Source organism: Cololabis saira, chromosome 22 (genome assembly GCF_033807715.1).
Source record: "Cololabis saira isolate AMF1-May2022 chromosome 22, fColSai1.1, whole genome shotgun sequence".
NCBI classification, from domain to species: Eukaryota; Metazoa; Chordata; class Actinopteri; order Beloniformes; family Belonidae; genus Cololabis; species Cololabis saira.
The window spans coordinates 13,022,383-13,039,956 of NC_084608.1; the positions used below are offsets into that span (position 1 = coordinate 13,022,383).

The 17,574-nt window shown below is 40.8% G+C and overlaps 1 protein-coding gene across 1 annotated transcript; it reads right to left on the reverse strand.

Annotated features, from left to right (window-relative positions):
* Positions 1-1,845: 1,845 nt before the first annotated feature.
* Positions 1,846-17,574, reverse strand: ankrd33ba (ankyrin repeat domain 33ba). The gene is made up of 6 exons (XM_061713707.1): positions 16,744-17,574; positions 7,204-7,333; positions 6,762-6,902; positions 4,724-4,865; positions 4,283-4,481; positions 1,846-3,303 (listed from the first exon to the last, which is right to left on the reverse strand). The coding sequence occupies exons 1-6, from the start codon at positions 17,179-17,181 to the stop codon at positions 2,758-2,760; spliced, it is 1,596 nt and encodes a 531-aa protein (XP_061569691.1). The 5' UTR covers positions 17,182-17,574; the 3' UTR covers positions 1,846-2,757.

Sequence of the window (17,574 nt, forward strand, 5' to 3'; positions counted from 1 at the left end):
ATTTAGACACACTTTATTACATTAGTCCTGTGTATACACTAGCAGCTGTTGGCCATGTGGACACTGGCATCATTAAAACTGCATCCAGCTAGTTTAGGACAGTCATCTCTGCCTGGAAAATATCCACCGATGTTCCACTTTATGCATTCAGCTGGAGGCAACAAAGATTTTGTCAGGTCGGGGCTTTCTGGACTCCATTTGTGGTCATCCAGATAAGGAAACTCAGTTGGAGTGAAATGACCAAGTCATTGTGACATTTTGACTAATGTTGTACCAACTGCCAGGTTTTCCTGAACCTTTAACTCAATGAGATTCAATTCTCAAATAGTAGATACTGTAGCTTTGATGCTGATTTAATTGTGAGGCTTGATAATTTATTTATATTTGAATTGGTTAACAAGGGCCCACAGTACCTGCCTTTGTTTCCATCACAGCTATCATAAATTGGGCAATGAGACATTCTTGTGAAATCTCAGACCTTGTAGAGACACTTTAACCTCCAGGATGACCATGAATGACCATCTTCGGTCCAGTTCTATCTGTCGTCTTGGATGTTTTTTCATACATTTACATTTATTTATTTATATTCACAAGATCTCCCAAAAGCATTAATAGCAGATGTCCGTATACGATGTTGAGATGCGTATCTATCAATTGTAATTTATTCAGTTACTCCCTATCCGACCAGCAGAGGGCGCCTGGTGAGGATTTCCCCCCTAAGGTAAGTAAGAGCTCAGTCAGTGCTGATATACATGTATAGTAGAATTAGGTGAAATCACAGCCTGCAGGGTCATGCAATAGCATGATTTCTGAGAGAAGTTCAGTGGATGGACCATGTTTATTTTGCCACTTGTATATTTCTCTATGGGTTTCGAGTCTTAGTGGGGGAAAGTGGGCTGCAGGAGAAATGCTGAACAGGCCTGCTGTGGTTCATAATCCTAAATTGCAATCTAAGCCAACAGCTGTTTACGCCATGATGACCTGAATATTATCTAATGCAAGGGGGGTAATAGGTTTTGTCTTACTTCCTGACACTCATAACACTCACATGGTTCATTCCTCTGCACTCCCTTGAAGTGAAAAATGTACAAACCCCAGAAAAACTCCACTGACAGGACTAACACATAGCTCTACTAGAAATGAATAGTTTTCATTCATGCTCAGTACAATTTGAATTCCTCCAATTAACCTGCACAAGGTAGACATGGTCAGCCTGGATACTGCAAAGCTGTATTTTTGTGTGAAACATTTTTCCAAACACAAAATGTGTTATTCATGCAGCCATTTAAGCATTTCTTGAGGGCAGAGTTCAGTAATTGTGTAGTTTGTTCACCCTTTTGTCGTATTCAGACGATTTCCTCTGGGCAGTGTCTAAGCACATGGCAGTTCTGAAGTCAAAGAAGTTTATTTGAAAAAACGATTTGGCCTTGCAGAGCCCTTGTAACCCCTTAGCAACTCATCACCATGCATATTAGACACACGCTTTTGGATAGCACTTAAGCTGCAATCACCATGAGGAGTAAGGAGCGTGAAATTGTGCTCTCAAAATTCCTGACAATGTTGTACTGTAGCTCTCCCCATGGCCCTGCGTGTTTCAATCCTGGTTATTTTTCGTTCCCGGGAAACTGACCTCGCGGTACATAATGGCATGGCTGCTTTTAATAGACTCCATATGTTATAGAATATAATTTCAGTAGTATTTGTAAGGTCACATTGACCGAGCTTTAAGACTGTATTTCAAAGCTTACATTAAAATTGAATCATTTTTTCCCCCTCCCTGTACGAGACACAAAGTCATAAAGCTAAGATCATGCAAGAAAATCAAGGTGAAGAATTTTCCTCCCCAACTTGGTGGACCGTAGGCAGAAGTGTTTATTTCACCGACATCATCCATACCCTGTACACAAAGTCACACATCTCTGTCCCTGCTCGGTGGTGTCTCACTGTTAAATGTGGTTTTGCGATGTAAACATTTGAGAAATAATAGAAACTTTCTTTCCCCCTGGTAAGAAATAAAAAAAATCTCTAAAATTCAGTCTTGGACCCAAGAATAAAGTCTAGAAAGCATTATTGTTTACATATTAGTATGTCGGGGGGAAAAATTGCACTGAATACAAAAAAAAATGAATCAAAAAGCATTCAAATCTCTAATATAAAACAAATGCATATGCAAAATACATTCAGGCTTTTAAGTTAAAGCACAATAAAAGGATTCTAAAAAAATTATCAGGCAATTGCCATGAGATTTTATATCTTAGCTTTTGCAGCCAGTGTGAAAAAATAGTATTCCAAAATGTTTTCAATAAAGTGTTTTTGAACAGAGATGAATATGCCTCTGCTACGGTTGCGCTCTGCGATGATCTGTGTTATTGATGTCTTCTGCTCCAGTACAGTTCAACATACTACAAACAGACTGCTGAAGTGAGCATCCAGAGCGTGACAAGTCCCAGCCTTCCATTAAAAAGCAATAAATATTAAAAATAAATTATCTAGAAAACATTTCAAGTAATAAATCCCCTGGGTATCTGTTTGACATCACAAAGGATGCTGGTATTGTGGACTGAAGTTGTCAGTCACTCTTAAGGAGCTTTCTTCTTGTGTCCTCATTTGGGAACACTAACTGATTCCAGGTCCATCCCTGAGCACAGAATCCTTACAGCTCAAAAGAATTACAGGCAAATCTCTTTCTGACTTCATGGCCAGTACAGCTTTTGTCATTTTGATGATTAAATAACAAAGTTCCCTGAGGTAATTATATCATTTCCTCTTCCCAGCTGCAATGTGTCTCTTGGTTAAGAGCTCCAGCCTCTTCCTTTCAGCTTCCTCTGCTTTCCTCCTCTCTTCCTTCAACTCCTTGTATCTCCACTTGGGAATTTCCAGGAGGTTCGCCGCTCCATCTTTGCTGCTGCTCTTCCTCCGAATCTTTTCCGGTTCGTAGGTGGACGCGGGCGCCTTGGTCACCCTCACCTTGGGGATGCTGAAGCCCGGCCTGACGCTGCTCCGCCTCATCACCATGTGCACGGGCAGCAGGCTGGTCCTTCGCAGCTCCATGGCCTGGCTGTAAGCCACCATGCTCAGGCTGGAGCTCCGGTGTCGGGGCACCGACCTCTGGACTTGGAGGCTGGCCCGGCGGTCGTCCGAGCTCTTGGCCACCAGAGTGACCCGAGAGTTCTGGAAGAGCTTGAGGTGGCTGTCCGCCCTGTCGGGGTTGGTGGAGCGGAGCTCTTTGGCGCGCTGCTGGCGGAGGATCTCTGGGACTGCATAGCGACGTTTTCCCACGCTTGGAGGACTGTCAGGACACACCTGAAACAACAGCAACAGTTTCTAATTGGTATTCGTGTTTATAGAATTGGTAGGAATTAGGGCTGGGCGATATGGACCAAAAGTCATATCTCAATATTTTCTATCTGAATGGCGATACTCGATATATATCGATATTTTTTCTGTGCCATAATTGGGGTTTCCCCCAAAGCATTATAGCATAGCATCTCTGTTAGTTTAATTTTTTTCTTAGGCAAACCCTTAAAAAAACAGTCAGTTTTAATACAAAGCCTCGTGCCAAATGTCACACAGGTACCTTTATTAACAGAGGTCTGCACAATATCAAAATGTATAAAACAAATTAAATAAAAATAAACTGCCTGCATATATAGAATAAAAATGCTTCTTGAATAAAATAAAACAAATATCCCTTTCCTGCATAACAATTAAATTAAAATACAGTTGTGCAATTAATACAATGTAGACAGTAACAGGCAGACTTTTCCACTGAGGTTGACATTTGTGCAAATCTCAAATAAAACATTCAAGTCAATTTGTCACAAAATAAGCTATATCAAAATCATAAAAAAAAAAAAAACAATATATTGTCTCGTACCATATCGCGTTTGAAAATATATCGATATATATTAAAATCTTGATATATCGCCCAGCCCTAGTAGGAATAGTAAACTTGATCTATAGGTGAATATTTATATCCTTTTAGGACCATTTATGGATATAATAAGGGAAAAATGAAAGATCCCAATTATTATCCCAATGCTCTATGCAGTCAATCACAGAAATAAGGCAGATAAAAACAGCTTCAAAGACAACTTATAAACTTCCACTTATCCAGCTTGTAGCTGCACTTGTTGCCCTGCTTCATCTCAGCTTTTGAATTAAGCCGTCATTTTAGAACAGGAGTAATTGAAAGATAAAGAGGTAGGGATGGACAGTTTGATAACATGATGTATAAAGAGCTGTGTGCAGATTAAACATATTCTAAAGCTCAATTACTCACAGTGTGGCATGCTACAGCGATGAAAGGGCTCCTCATAGCAGACGTAACAGACACCATGTGGTCGAAGACGCCCTCATCCTCTGGGTTGGTGACATTTGCGATGTTAAAGACGTTCCGCATGGTGTCTGACAGACGCTTCAGGCAGCCGCGGGGTTCTTGGGCGCTGGCCACCAGCGATGCCAGTGGGGGCCACTCTAGACTGGGAGGAGGTTGAGTCCATGTGACGAAAACATTGAATAGTTTCACATTTACTAAAGCAAGTCGTGGTTTCCCTCAAAGCTGTTTTATGTTTTTGTTACTTGAAACAATGTTAATGAGATTATTCATGCACAACTATATACTGTAGCTAGAAGGGTAGTGAGGATTATTTTTTACATAACTGGGTTGAAGATGTTCTTGGTTGTGGTTGTGAAATAACTCATTACTTAGAAGGAATTATACCTCTGTGTGCTGCAGTACTGGACGGGGCAGGGCCGCTCCGCCAGGCGGGTCATCACCCAGGCTGCTTCGTAGCGGCCCGTAAACAAGGCCCACTCCCTGGCAGTCAGGTTTCGGCCAAAGTCCCTGGCGTTCAAGGAAGCTCCTGGTGGACACAAAGAGGAAAAAAATTAAGAAAGGGGTGAAATAATATTCAAACAATGAAAAACCTTAACATTTATGGTTTGTTATTTAACCTCTCCTCTTGTTTTCTCGACTGAAAGACGAGACAAGAAAACTTTCTATGAGTATACATGCTTTAAAGGAGCTTGAGGCTCCTTTTAAGAAATGAGACTCTCTAGCGCCACCCTTCGCCACGAGGGCCGTTGGGGGTACTGCAGCCAACAGTGAAGCCGGTGTGGGTACCAGATTGTATCGGGCTGCAATATTTTCCCCGGAAGTGTGCATTTTTTCCCCGCGATGGTATTTTAGTCAGAAGCAGCAGATCATAGTGGAGGTAAAAGGGAGAAGAAACATATACAAGGAATTATCAGAATTATCAGTGATCTTACTGACATAGGCTAAAAAAAATATTAGAGTTAAAATATTTATTAGGGACTATTTTCATTAGACAATTGGAGATTCATCAGTGAGCTGAGAACAATAATAGCCTACTATATACAGTATAGGGTAAACAATCTTTTGCTTGCTGCATAGCAGTAAGCAGTTAAATATTTTGATCTTAATAGACATTTTAAATTATCGATTTGCTTTATTACATTTATTAATCATCAGTTTTCACAAGACGGAACGTCATCACGTACGGGGAGCCGGTAAAAAAAAAGCAGGTGGGGAAAAAAAGCACCGACACCGGCACGGGAGAACGGGGAGAACGCACATGCAGCGTCATTTGACGTCACATCCGCAGGACAGCGAGGGAAATTCGGCCCCACAATTGCAGCACATTTTGCAGCACACAGCCTGTTCAAGGCAACAGAGAGATACACTAGAGGGCTCATTCTTTTGGGTTTGGAACGCTTCATCTGACATTATTACTAGAAAACTTAAAATGTATACAGATTTTTTTCATAAATCTTGCCACAATCCGGCCTCAAGCTCCTTTAAAGCAGTCTAAGGCTCACTCTGGAAAAAAAAAATAATGATAAAAAAAGGATCTTAAAGTGAAGCAGAACATTTGAATAGTATGTTAATGATGTTTTCAGTAAATCTGCCACTTCCACTTATTTAATGCTGGGTGTGACACGTTAGTGAAGCCAAGTGTAGCAGTTGATGTCAGGGAACTAGAACAATCTCTGCACCCAGTTTGTTCATGCGCTGCTTAAGCGTTCCAGTGTGTGTTTAATAAAAAACAGTCAACCCTGCTGCATCTGTGCTTCCTTGTCTCCCTCCTGATCGTCTCATTGCAGAGCTTCCTGACCAAACATACACAGGCACATGTGCTCTTCAGATAACGCAGGTCGAGGTCGCCGCTTCTAATTTGGGATCCCTGATACTGTCTGTGTGACCCGATGTTCTTGTTTGTCTCTTGTTTGCAGAACATCAATTTCTCGCCTCTTATTTTTTTCCTCTCTTTTCAAACTCTACAGCGTTTCTGTAAATTCAGGGACAAATTTACATCTCGACTGATTGCTTCTCAGGCTTTCTTTTTTTGACTCAGTGGTTTTTCTTCTGTTCCTGATTTCCGACTTTAAACCATCAAATAAAAATGATTTCCTTTTCTTAACGTCACTGTTGCATCACAATTTCACATTCAGTAAAACTAGCCTTCTTTTTTGCTACACCTTTTCACTGTCACTTCTTTTGAGTTGTGGTTATATACATATTGCTGGAAATCAGACTAATTGTTTCACAATGACAAAGGTTGATAAGTGGTCTGGACATATGCACAGCTTTTTAAGTCCTGCAAAATAATCCACATGCAAATTTCACCCTTTGTGCATAGGCAACTCATAGTTTAGAAATGAAATTGCACAGTTGTATGCATAGTTTCACATCTTCCCCTGTGTTCTGCACATGTGGTGAAGGTTCATGACTTTCTCACCTGCCATCATGAGTGAGCGCACACAGTCCACCCTGCCCTGCATGGCAGCTTTCATCAGAGCAGTGAAGCCATGACAATTTCTCCTCTCTATGTCCAACCCAGAGTAGTAGTTCAGTAGATAGTTGGTGATTGTTATGTGGCCTTTAGAAAGAAGGAGATACACAATAGTTACCATCAGTGAAACTATATACAGTAAGTTCAAAATGCAGTTGGTGTTTAATACTCAATCAAAAAGGACTAGACATGAATTGTCCAAATCCACATTCATATGGCGGGACAGACAACATGCTCATCACTTCTGTTAGAGAATGAGCGCTACAAGTGCAAACTCAGTGCTGTACATGTATCACACAGTACTGTTACGCAGCCTGGTCGCATCTTTGTGTGTAACTAAGCCTATGTTTGAGATAAAACCACCATTTGTTGCACGCTTATGTGTTACCTGCTTGTGCAGCTGTGATGAGAGCAGTGTTCCCCTCGCTGTCCTGCCAGTTGACATCAAGGTACGGACACTGAGACAGCGCTATGACGACGTCCACAAAACCTTGGTAACAGGCAACCAAAAGCCCTACCTGAGATTAAACAGTGAAAGGATGGGAACAAGAGATAGCAAAGGGAAAAGATGAGGGAGAATAGGTTAGAATAGGCAAAAAAATATTGATGGAAATGAAACAAACCTGCAGTGAAACTCTGACATAAGAAGTAAAAACAGACAGAAGAGCATCTTTTGCTTCTTCTAAAATGAATATTTGTGATTGAACGTCACATCTGATGTTAATGTCACGTTTGTCTGGATGTATTTTTGCACCTGTGTCTGTGGCCCAGTAGATGCGCTCATATATGCAAGTGGACACGTGTGTAAATGTTAGTCTCTGAGAGTGAATTTATGAGCATCTGAGCCTGGAAAACTCCAGTAAAAGTTGTGAACTTTCTACGGAGGGCCCACTTCCTCGGTCGAAGAAAACATGAGCTGGAAAAAATTCAGAACACAAAGTTCTCATCTGACATATCCTAGAAAACTGTTTACATATGCAAAAGCTTCTGAGAGAAAGGCCTTTCATAAAAGCAGCTGCAGCATGTGTGTATTCATTGTGAGTATTTTAAAAAGGAATGAATGACACCAGTATGGTCGCTTAAAGTAACTACGACCTCATAGAAAAACACAAACAAGCAAAATCATGCAGTGATTCTATTTATTTTAACTTTTAATGTTTTCTTTGCAGACACTCAGAACCTGCCCCAGGTATCCTGTGTTTTATCTCAGCTTCATTAAACGTGTTTTCATGCCTTGATTCCTGCATTTAAATCCTGAAACTAATTGAAAATAAAGTTGCACCAGTAAAACGTGGATCACTTTTTAATTCTCACATCACTTGAAAGACAGTCTGGGGAAACTGAGGAAAATAAGCGTTGTCCCATTCTTACAGCAAAACATGTGTCTTAAGGTGTGCAACAGTGCTGGGCTGTCAGCGTCACAGTTTTTAAATTCTAACTTCTCAGGTCAGTACACCAGGTAAGCCAGTCTAGTACCCGTACCAGACTCAACTTTGTAGTGCATGGTTTTGTCCTGTTTATGTTTAATAACGTCTATCAAAAAAGAAAAACAAAAAAATCAAGAAAGTGAAGAGAATCACAAAATATGCTCAGTAATAAAAGACAGGTCAGACACGGGCTGTAAAAGTGTGGTTTGTGAAACTGAAATTATCAAGAGAAACAAGCTGCTTCTCCTAATAGTCTTAATTTGCAATTTGGCAGACTCCACTGGGACTTGAAATGAATAACTTACTGTAACTAGTCAAATCGACTTCATGTCAAAATTCATATTCAGTTCAAGACATGTTTTGCATGTTCTCTGCTACAGGTGCTTTTTTCTTTATTAGAAGGCGTGCCACTAAATACATTGTGTGAGAAGCATCTAAATATACTGAAAAAGAAAATAAAACAACTTTAGAAAACCTCTATCTGTTGACTTGACTGTAATAACCCGAATGTTTTTCTTCTCCCAGTTGTTAGGAGTCCTGACTTGACTGGAGGAGGTGTAGGTGTGTGAAGCCGAAATAGAATTTTAATACTTCTTGCTGCAAATTCAGTTTATCCCACAAGAATTGAAACTTTTTCAGCAAATAAATTCTAAAAGTATTGTAGACTTTATGCACAATGTTAGAAAAAGTTTAATATTTAGTTCTCCTTAAGCACACAAGAGTGCTTCTGCAACAGGATGTCCTCCTGAAGGCACTCATAAAATCTTCCAAGCATTTCCCACCTTTTAAGCAGTTTTCATTTTTGGCTTCATGTAAAGGGTGTCAACTTACTAAATGATTCAACACAGAGTTCAAACACTGGGATTCATTGCAGGGTCACACAATAATGTCATATATTAAGAGCCTTAAGTAAAAATGCATTCTTTAGCTGATATAGAAATGTATGAAGCAGCCTGGATACTGCCACAATACTGTCTTTAGGGGTTATAAAAACTGATTACATAGCTGCTGTAAAAATGTATCAGCGAAGCATTTGGTTTTCGGTTAAGTGCCTTGCAGAATTTATCGGACGTAGTACAGTAAATCAGATGCGGTGCGTCTAAAATATGAACTAAACTATATATATGTCAGAATGTCAGGCAGCTGGTTCTGTGGTCATACCGTACTAATGCCGTCAGCCTGAGGCCAAATGTGCATACATGGTCAGTGGATTAACTGCTGGACTGCCAGGAAGACCTTCACTGACATGAACGCAGGTTACCATAACACACATTGTCTCTAAACCTTTGTCTTTTTCGCACTTTCCCACATCCACCAACACAAACACGCGTACAGATTCCTGGCAACCCTCCAGCCTGGCTGTGATGTACTTTAAGCAGCATGCCTCGCAGCATGTCTGGAGTAACCTCGACTGTCTGATTATATCCCATTTTCCTTGTACATTTTTTCCCAAGAGCATGCATAAACACTTAAAAGCATTTACCTTCTCTTTTTTTTTTAAAAACCTTTTTCGCCCAGATGATTTTCTACTCAGCACATTCCTACCTTCCGATAATGAACTTTAGTATGGCCCCCGGCATTGTTGCAGACTGAAGGAGTTACACCGACACAATACATATGCAGCATAAAAGTACGAGGATATAATATCATTAAAGAATCATGAGCTATAAAAGACCAACAACTGACAACTACTGGTCTGATCAACAAGGTTCGTGCAGCATTCCTTACAACTAAATATGCACATTTAAACTCAGGCCAAAAACATGTGCATGTTTAATGTTATTCTCATGACACCTGGTCAGAGTTGCATGGAGCTGAAGTCTATTCCACAAATGTGCATGCTTTGACTAATAACTAAGGTCTATTTGAAATCACCAATTAACCAAACATGCTTTTTTTTTTTTTCTCACTGGTGCCAGATAGAAATTTCTCTGAGAAGCAGTAGTGCTCACTACTGTACCCTTGTGTTTCGGGGAGTTTTTGGAGGGGCATTTTCTGAGTTACAGATACCTCATGAAACTTGCATTTGCAGTCAGAGTTAGAGGCTTCTCCTGAACACAAATGTACAAAAAAAAAAAAAACCCAGCACATACAAATGCAGAAGTGAAAAATGATTTGCCTATACAGACACAGAGCCAGAGACACACAAACACACTAACTAATCTCGGGAATATCCAGAGCTCGGAATAGAACAGCTTAGTCCTATCTGTCCGAATGACACAGAACGAGGGGGAGGGGGAGTAGTAGCAGTTTATCTACATTTCATGTAGGAATGCTTAACTGGCTCCAAATAGGATAACACAAGTTTCGGAGTAACCTTTTAAAATTCCTGCATCACCTTTATGCACCATTCTAAATGCAGGTGTTATTCCATAAAAGTCCTTGCTGACACTGATTTCGTGGCATCTTTTGATAAGCATTTACTGACTTTAACTCATCCTGAAAGGGTGAGTTAAAATAAAGCTTTGTGAAAAATATAGCCCCGTGGACGTTAGAGACGGAATCATGGACAGAACCTCTCAGATGTTATCTGGGTTGCAGCAGCCCTAGTAATCTAATAAATTGCCCAACTCTGCTATTATGTTGCTCATTCTGCTGTTGATGGAAAACTGGGGAAGTTGTATCTGGCATCAGTTCAACTGCACTGTGTACTTTTTAAAAACGAATGAGAAAGAATCCCAACAAAGTAGAAAAGTACTGAAAAACCTGCTCAATCCTCTCTAGGCTGGGGCTTCGGCCCTGGATAAACCAAGCTGCTGCCCTTGCAGGTTCCTCCTCCCTAAACAAACAACTCCAGCTTCTCCCCTCGTTTCCTACATGACTTTCCAAAACTATTTATGTTTCAAAGTACAGCAAAAGTCAAAGCAAAATTCTATCAATGTGCTTCTTATGCAGGCTCCAAAAGCAAAGTGCAGAATGTGGCCTGCACTTTGCACTTTTACAAGTTGCAAAACACCTTTACATCCAGGAACATACACACACACACACACACATGCGGGCGAACGTGCCCTAAATTGGTCCCAGTCAAACACATCAACACAGTCACTAGGCTGTGTTCCTGTCAATATTCTCCCAGATAAATCTCTCTCTCTCTCTCTCTCTCTCTCTCTCTCTCTCTCTCTCTCTCTCTCTCTCTCTCTCTCCCTCTCTCCCTCTGCAGCTGTGCCAAATCAGATGTGTATGACTGTCCCTTTGATTTTTCCACTCATCTGTATTGCAGCATCGTTCATACTAGCAAATACAGCTGAGTACCAGATTTCTGTCTCTATCTGCCTCATTCAGTCCCTCCTTTCTCCCTGTTGGGCAGTTGTTGGTCATTCTGTACTTTAATCAGCCGATCGCTCAGTTTGTCGGACGTGCTTTGGTCGGAGTTGTTGGCTGCTGTCTCAACAGCCACCGCTCAACTATATTGTATCAGTCCTGGTTCAACACTGTCATATTTGCAAAATAAAATGCTGTTCTAAAAGGAGGGGAAAGTTTATATCTGTGTGTGTGTGTGTGTATGTTTGTGTGTGTAGGCTGGAGACGGGCGTTAACAGTCAGACTTGTGACCTGATTTAAGCCCACTGCAGTCTGTGTTTGTGTGTCTCCCTAGTTTTAATTAAAACATGTCAACTGCAAGAGGAACACACACTGGCCTGACTGTGGAGTTGATATTAATGTGACTTTACCACACATGTCACAACAGCCAGCTCTCAAAGCAGTTAATCCTGATGTCAGTCAGCTTATTCCCCACATTAAAATGCCAATATTTTGATGATACCACATCTGTCAGCTATTCAAGTTGCTGCCATGACGATATAGTGAACTGACAGCAAATATAATTGTTACACTGTAATCTACTGGAATGTAGTAAAAGAAGCAGACACAACTTGCCATGTCATTTTGATCAAGCTGTATTTATCGGATAGATTACTTCTCCTTATTTCTGTACTGTACATCAACAACTGCCCATTTACTATGATGACATTCCATCCATCCATCTAATCTAAGTCAGGTCCCAGGGGTAGCAGCTAAGCAGAGAGGCCTCGTCTGTGGCAGAATGCACCAATCCACCTGTCAATCTCACACTCCACTTTTCTCTCACTCGTGAATAGGGGTGGGCAAAAATATCGATATGGCAATATATCGCGATACTTTTCCAGCTGATTCAATATCGATATTCAAAATTTGAATATCGTTTTTTTTTTTTTTTTTTTAAATATTTTTTATCCCCGATTTTTTCCCCATTTTATCACCCAGTGCTCCTACCTAAGTGACAGTCCTGGGCATTGCCATCCTCTACCAAACCTGGGAGGGCCCTGCACTGAGCTCACGTTTTATTTCACGTTTTATTTCATTTTATAATTTATTTTTTACATAACACAGTTGCCTGTCCTTAAAAAATGAAAAATAATGGACAGAGGTTTATTTATTTATGGATTTATATCTATACTGACTGATCACTGTGCCTGTCCTTGGTTTTAGTACCCATCTTTCTTGTGTTTATTATCATTTGCCACATAATTAAAGCAACCTCATGCTAAATTGAATGTTAATTTCATATGATGTAAATTATATGAAAAACATATACAAATATGTTGTAACTTTAGCTTGTATAGTTATAATAAAACATTGTTTTGACTCAGTTTTTCCCATGAATTGTCACTATAATCTGATGAACGTGCAACTAGGATTTTAAGATCCATCACTATCATCTGATGTACATATATACAACTTGGATTTTAAGATCCATCACTATCATCTGATGTACATATATACAACTTGGATTTTAAGATGTGTAATGCATTTTTTAATTTTTCGGTGAACTATGTAGAATATAATAATCGGGATATCGCATAATCGGGATATCGCAATGTGTATTGTATCGTGGCTCAAGTATCGTGATGCGTATCGTATCGTGAGGTCCTTCCCAATACCCAACCCTACTCGTGAACAAGACCCCAAGGTACTTAAACTCCTCCACTTGAGGCTTCATTCCCGACCCAGAAAGGACATTCCACCCTTTTTCTGACGGAAACCATGGTCTCAGATTTGAGGGTGTGGATTTCAAACATCCACAGAAACACATCATCTGCATAGTGACTGAATCCTTTGGCCTCCAAATCAGACCCCCTCCGCCCCTCGGCTCCAACAAAACATTCTGTCCATAAAAGTCATGAACAGAATGGGTGACGAAGGGCAGCTCTGACGGAGTCCAGCTCCCGCTTGGAACAAATGTGACATCCGTCTGTTTAGAGACTGGATGTCCTGTAGCAGCAGAACCAGTACCCCATACTCTCTGAGCACCCCCCACAAAGTGCCCTGAGGGAGACGGTCGAAAGCCTTCTCCGAGTCCACAAAGCACATGTGAACTGGTTGGGCTAACTCCCATGCTCCCTCTTGGACCCTAGGGAGGGTGTAGAGATGGTCCAGCGGTCCATGACCAGGGTGAAATAGTTTAAAAGTCCAGTTAAATCTACTGAGTCTCAAAGGAGCAGAATCTTTCTTTTCAGAATAATCCAGACTATCAGTTATAATGTTCACACCTGGATTTACATTTATATAAACAGTGTGCGTGGGATTTAGTGTAACGCGTCTGTGGAAGTGGAAGTGCACAGCTACTGTTTGGTGGATCTAAAATGGGGTAAAGTGCTTTTAATCTACAATAAGTGAAAACTTCTGAAATCCCCACAGAGTTTTGGAAGTTTTTCACACTGAAAAAGAAACCATACATGAAGAATTGTACTGTGTATGCATTATTCTGACTGTATTGGCTTTCATTTTCTGTTTTATGTACATGTTTATTTTTCTAAAAGCAAGATTCAATTTGATGGCCGCTTGAGACGTATGTGGAGTCGCTATCTGAAAGCCAAATGTAAGGAGGTGTGTGTTTTTACTTGTTAATACGTTTTTCCCTTCAGAAAATAACCACTGGGCTGTACACTAATCATGCCTTTGACAGTGCTTGAGAATACAACAAATATCATTTGGGATTACCACGCCACCTTCTCCTTTGTTTCACAAAACAAAACTAAATGTACAATAAATCCCATTTTAGCCTGCAGTACAGGGAAGGGGAAATAATGTATGCTGTATATAATCATATCCAAACCTGTAACATCCTTCTTTGTCTTATACTTTACAGGGCAGTCTACTACATCAGGATGTTGACATCTGCTTCAGGATGTGTTTCCAGTGGATGTGTTGTACCCTGCATTGTGTCTTGGAGAATGTGCACATCCCCAAAGGTCACAGGACGTTGCAAAGTAAATGTACTAGCACGTAACCTACTTATCTACACAAATGTCATTAACTGTAGCTCTTTGTCCCACATACTCACACCCACACATGAACCCAAGATCAATTCACACCACACTTCTATCCCTAACCTTTTTTTTTTTGTACTGGTTTTTGCTTTGAAGTTGTCAGAGACAAGAGAAATCAGTAAAACATGAAATATTTTTTAGACATTTTAATGTTCCTCTTCTCCTCCTGCCCATATTTTCATCTCTGGTTTTGAAAATAAAATAGACTCATGGGAGTAAAGAGATGACGAGAGACAGGTGTGTAAAGGAGAACACAGAAACGAAAGATGTAGTTTGTTGACATTGTCAAGTGTAGCGGGGTCATGGGATGTGTCTTTACCGCCACTGCCGATAAAGATCTGATGACTGAGGCAGAAAGCTGACATAATGCAGCAGATGGTTTGTTACACGGAGCCATCTGGGAAGTCCTCTGAAGAAACGGTTTGCAGGAGGGCAGGGACTTTCAAACAAATACTCATCGGGTGATTGCCCAAAGCCTCCACTTGTCAACATTGCATGGGAATTTCACCCAGAACGACAAAGTGCTATAAATGGAGCAATTGGAAAAAGGGGCAGCCACTGGTTACTGCTTTTAAACCTAACAGCTGTCAGTTGCTGCAAATGGATAATGCTGATTACTCCAAACTGGTGCACTCTGACCATAAAATGAAAACCTCAGTGCTGATAGTGGAAAACTCTTAAAACAGGCTTCAACATGTGTATTCCTTGGCGATGTTTTTTGTTTTTCTTTTAAGTTCCTGGAAATAGTTGTGCAATAGCAGTAAAGTGATACAGTGATTCCACAAAAGTAAAACTTCTAATAATTGTTGGTTGTTATAATAAATATGTTAATCCAACATGCTGTTTGTAGCAGTGTTTATTATTGGGAAAACTGCTACATGCAGGTTTCCTGTGTTGTCTCGGATAACTGAAACTGATAATATCACTACTGCTGAATTTATGACTTGAAAATCTTGAGATATCACAAGCTTGGGTAAACCGCTTTTATGAGTACAAATTACATCAAGTCATGTATTTATTAAGTCTCTATCCAGAGACTTCTACAAACCATACCCAGACCAGGACTATGAAAAAGCAGGCAGCAACACAGGTTACTTATGCTGCAGGTTGTTTTCATGAACGTCAGTGGGGCTTGAACACCCATGTACCGAATCAAAGAGGGTGTTGTTATCATCTAAACACAAGAGACCAGTGTTTTAAAGAGTTGACCTGCTCTCCAAAACTCCCAATGCCACATGTGCATATGCAATGGACATCATGCTCCTTAACTACAAATGCTGAACTGTTGGGCAAGAAAGTCAAACTTTAAAAATATGCCTGTTTAGTAATCTGCATTAAGTCTTCACAACTGGTATAAGTTATGTAATTCAAATTGTGATGAATATGCCAGCCAAACTAAAAAGTTCAGCATGACAGGAGTTCACCAGCTGTTTCTAGTGCACTGAAACAATTTGAATCTATTGGGCAGTTTGACCAATGTTTAGATGAAACATGCTTTATTTGTTTTATGTAGAACACACTAAAAAATATCTTGCTGGATGTACTTTAAAAAAATTAAGGCGACTTTTTCGCATGAGATTTTTATGTAGATCAAGAAAGACTAGTCTTTCTATAAACTACTCAATTTTTAGTATGTACAAAATTCATTTGCAAGTAAAGTCAACTTAATTTTTATTTTTTCCCCCTTTTTTATTTTCTTTCTCTTTTTTTCCTTTTTTCTCTTTTATTCTTCTTTTTTCTTTTTTTTCCTTCTTTTCCTTTTTTTCTTTTTTTTCTTTTTCTTTCTTTTTAAATTCAAATTAATGTTGATAAATAAAGTAAACTTAACACAATTAAGTTGACTGTACTTGCAAAATGTACTTGCAAACATACATAAAATTAAGTAGTTTATACAAAGAGTAGTCTTTCTTGATCTACATAATAATCTCATGCAAAAAGTTGGCTTATTTTTTGTAAGTAGATCAAGCACAATATTTGTATCAGTGTGGTTTTCTCGCATAAAAAGTGTAGTATAAACCAAACTTGTGTGGAGTTAAGGCTGATTTATGGTTCCGCGTTACACCAACGCAGAGCCTACGGCGTAGTATACGCGGAGACGCACACCCTACGCCGTAGGCTAGCGCGTCGATTTAACGCGGAACCATAAATCAAACTTTAGTCAAGGTGGTTAAGCAGACTCCTTGTTCTTCGTACCCTGTTATTCCTGTCAGTTTCCTTGACATCCTCCTCCTTCACACCGTGTCGTATCATGATCCGCAGGATGGCCGCGTTGTTGGTGCAGCACGCCCTGAAGAAGGACAGCGGCTCGGGGCTGTCCGGGGACGGACTGCGCTCCGAGTCCGCGAACGCATCATCCGGCGGGTAGAAGGAGTCGTCGGACAGGATGCTCCGACAGTCGTCCAAGTCCTCAAAGTCAACTTCTTCAAAATCATCCCCGTCTTCCTCGCTGCCCTCGTCCTCCTCCTCCTCCTCCTCCTCATCCTCACCCGAGCCCGGGTATTCCTCCTCGCAGTGGGACGGGGGCTCCTCGGCTATGGTGGAGTGCAGGCGGCCGTTCTGTCCCCCGGCTCTCCTCTGCTGTTTGCGGGCGGACGGGGATCCTGCTCCATCCCTGTCCGTGATCAGCACCATCTAGACCCGAGCCTGGCGCACGGGGGGCGAGCATGTGACCCGCTTTCCCTCCGAGACACAAACTAAACTACACTTTCCAACAAAACAAAAAAAAGATACATTGAGAAATGACACTCACGACCTTGTTTTCTTATCATACAGGCGAGATTAGTCGCAGCCAAACATGGGGAGTGGATGCAGCCAGTTGCGCATCTGAACCCTCGAATGCGCCACGGAGGGAAATATCCTGTTGCGCGTCCTGAAAACGAAACCGCATCAAGTCAGCTGTTTGTTTCTCTAGACACAGCGAATTACTTAGCGGAATTTGGGTGCTTTCTTTTCAAGTGGTTGTCCAGCACAGAAAGTAAAAGTAGCTAGTGCGCACACTAGTCCCGTGCAGGGCGGAGAGAGACG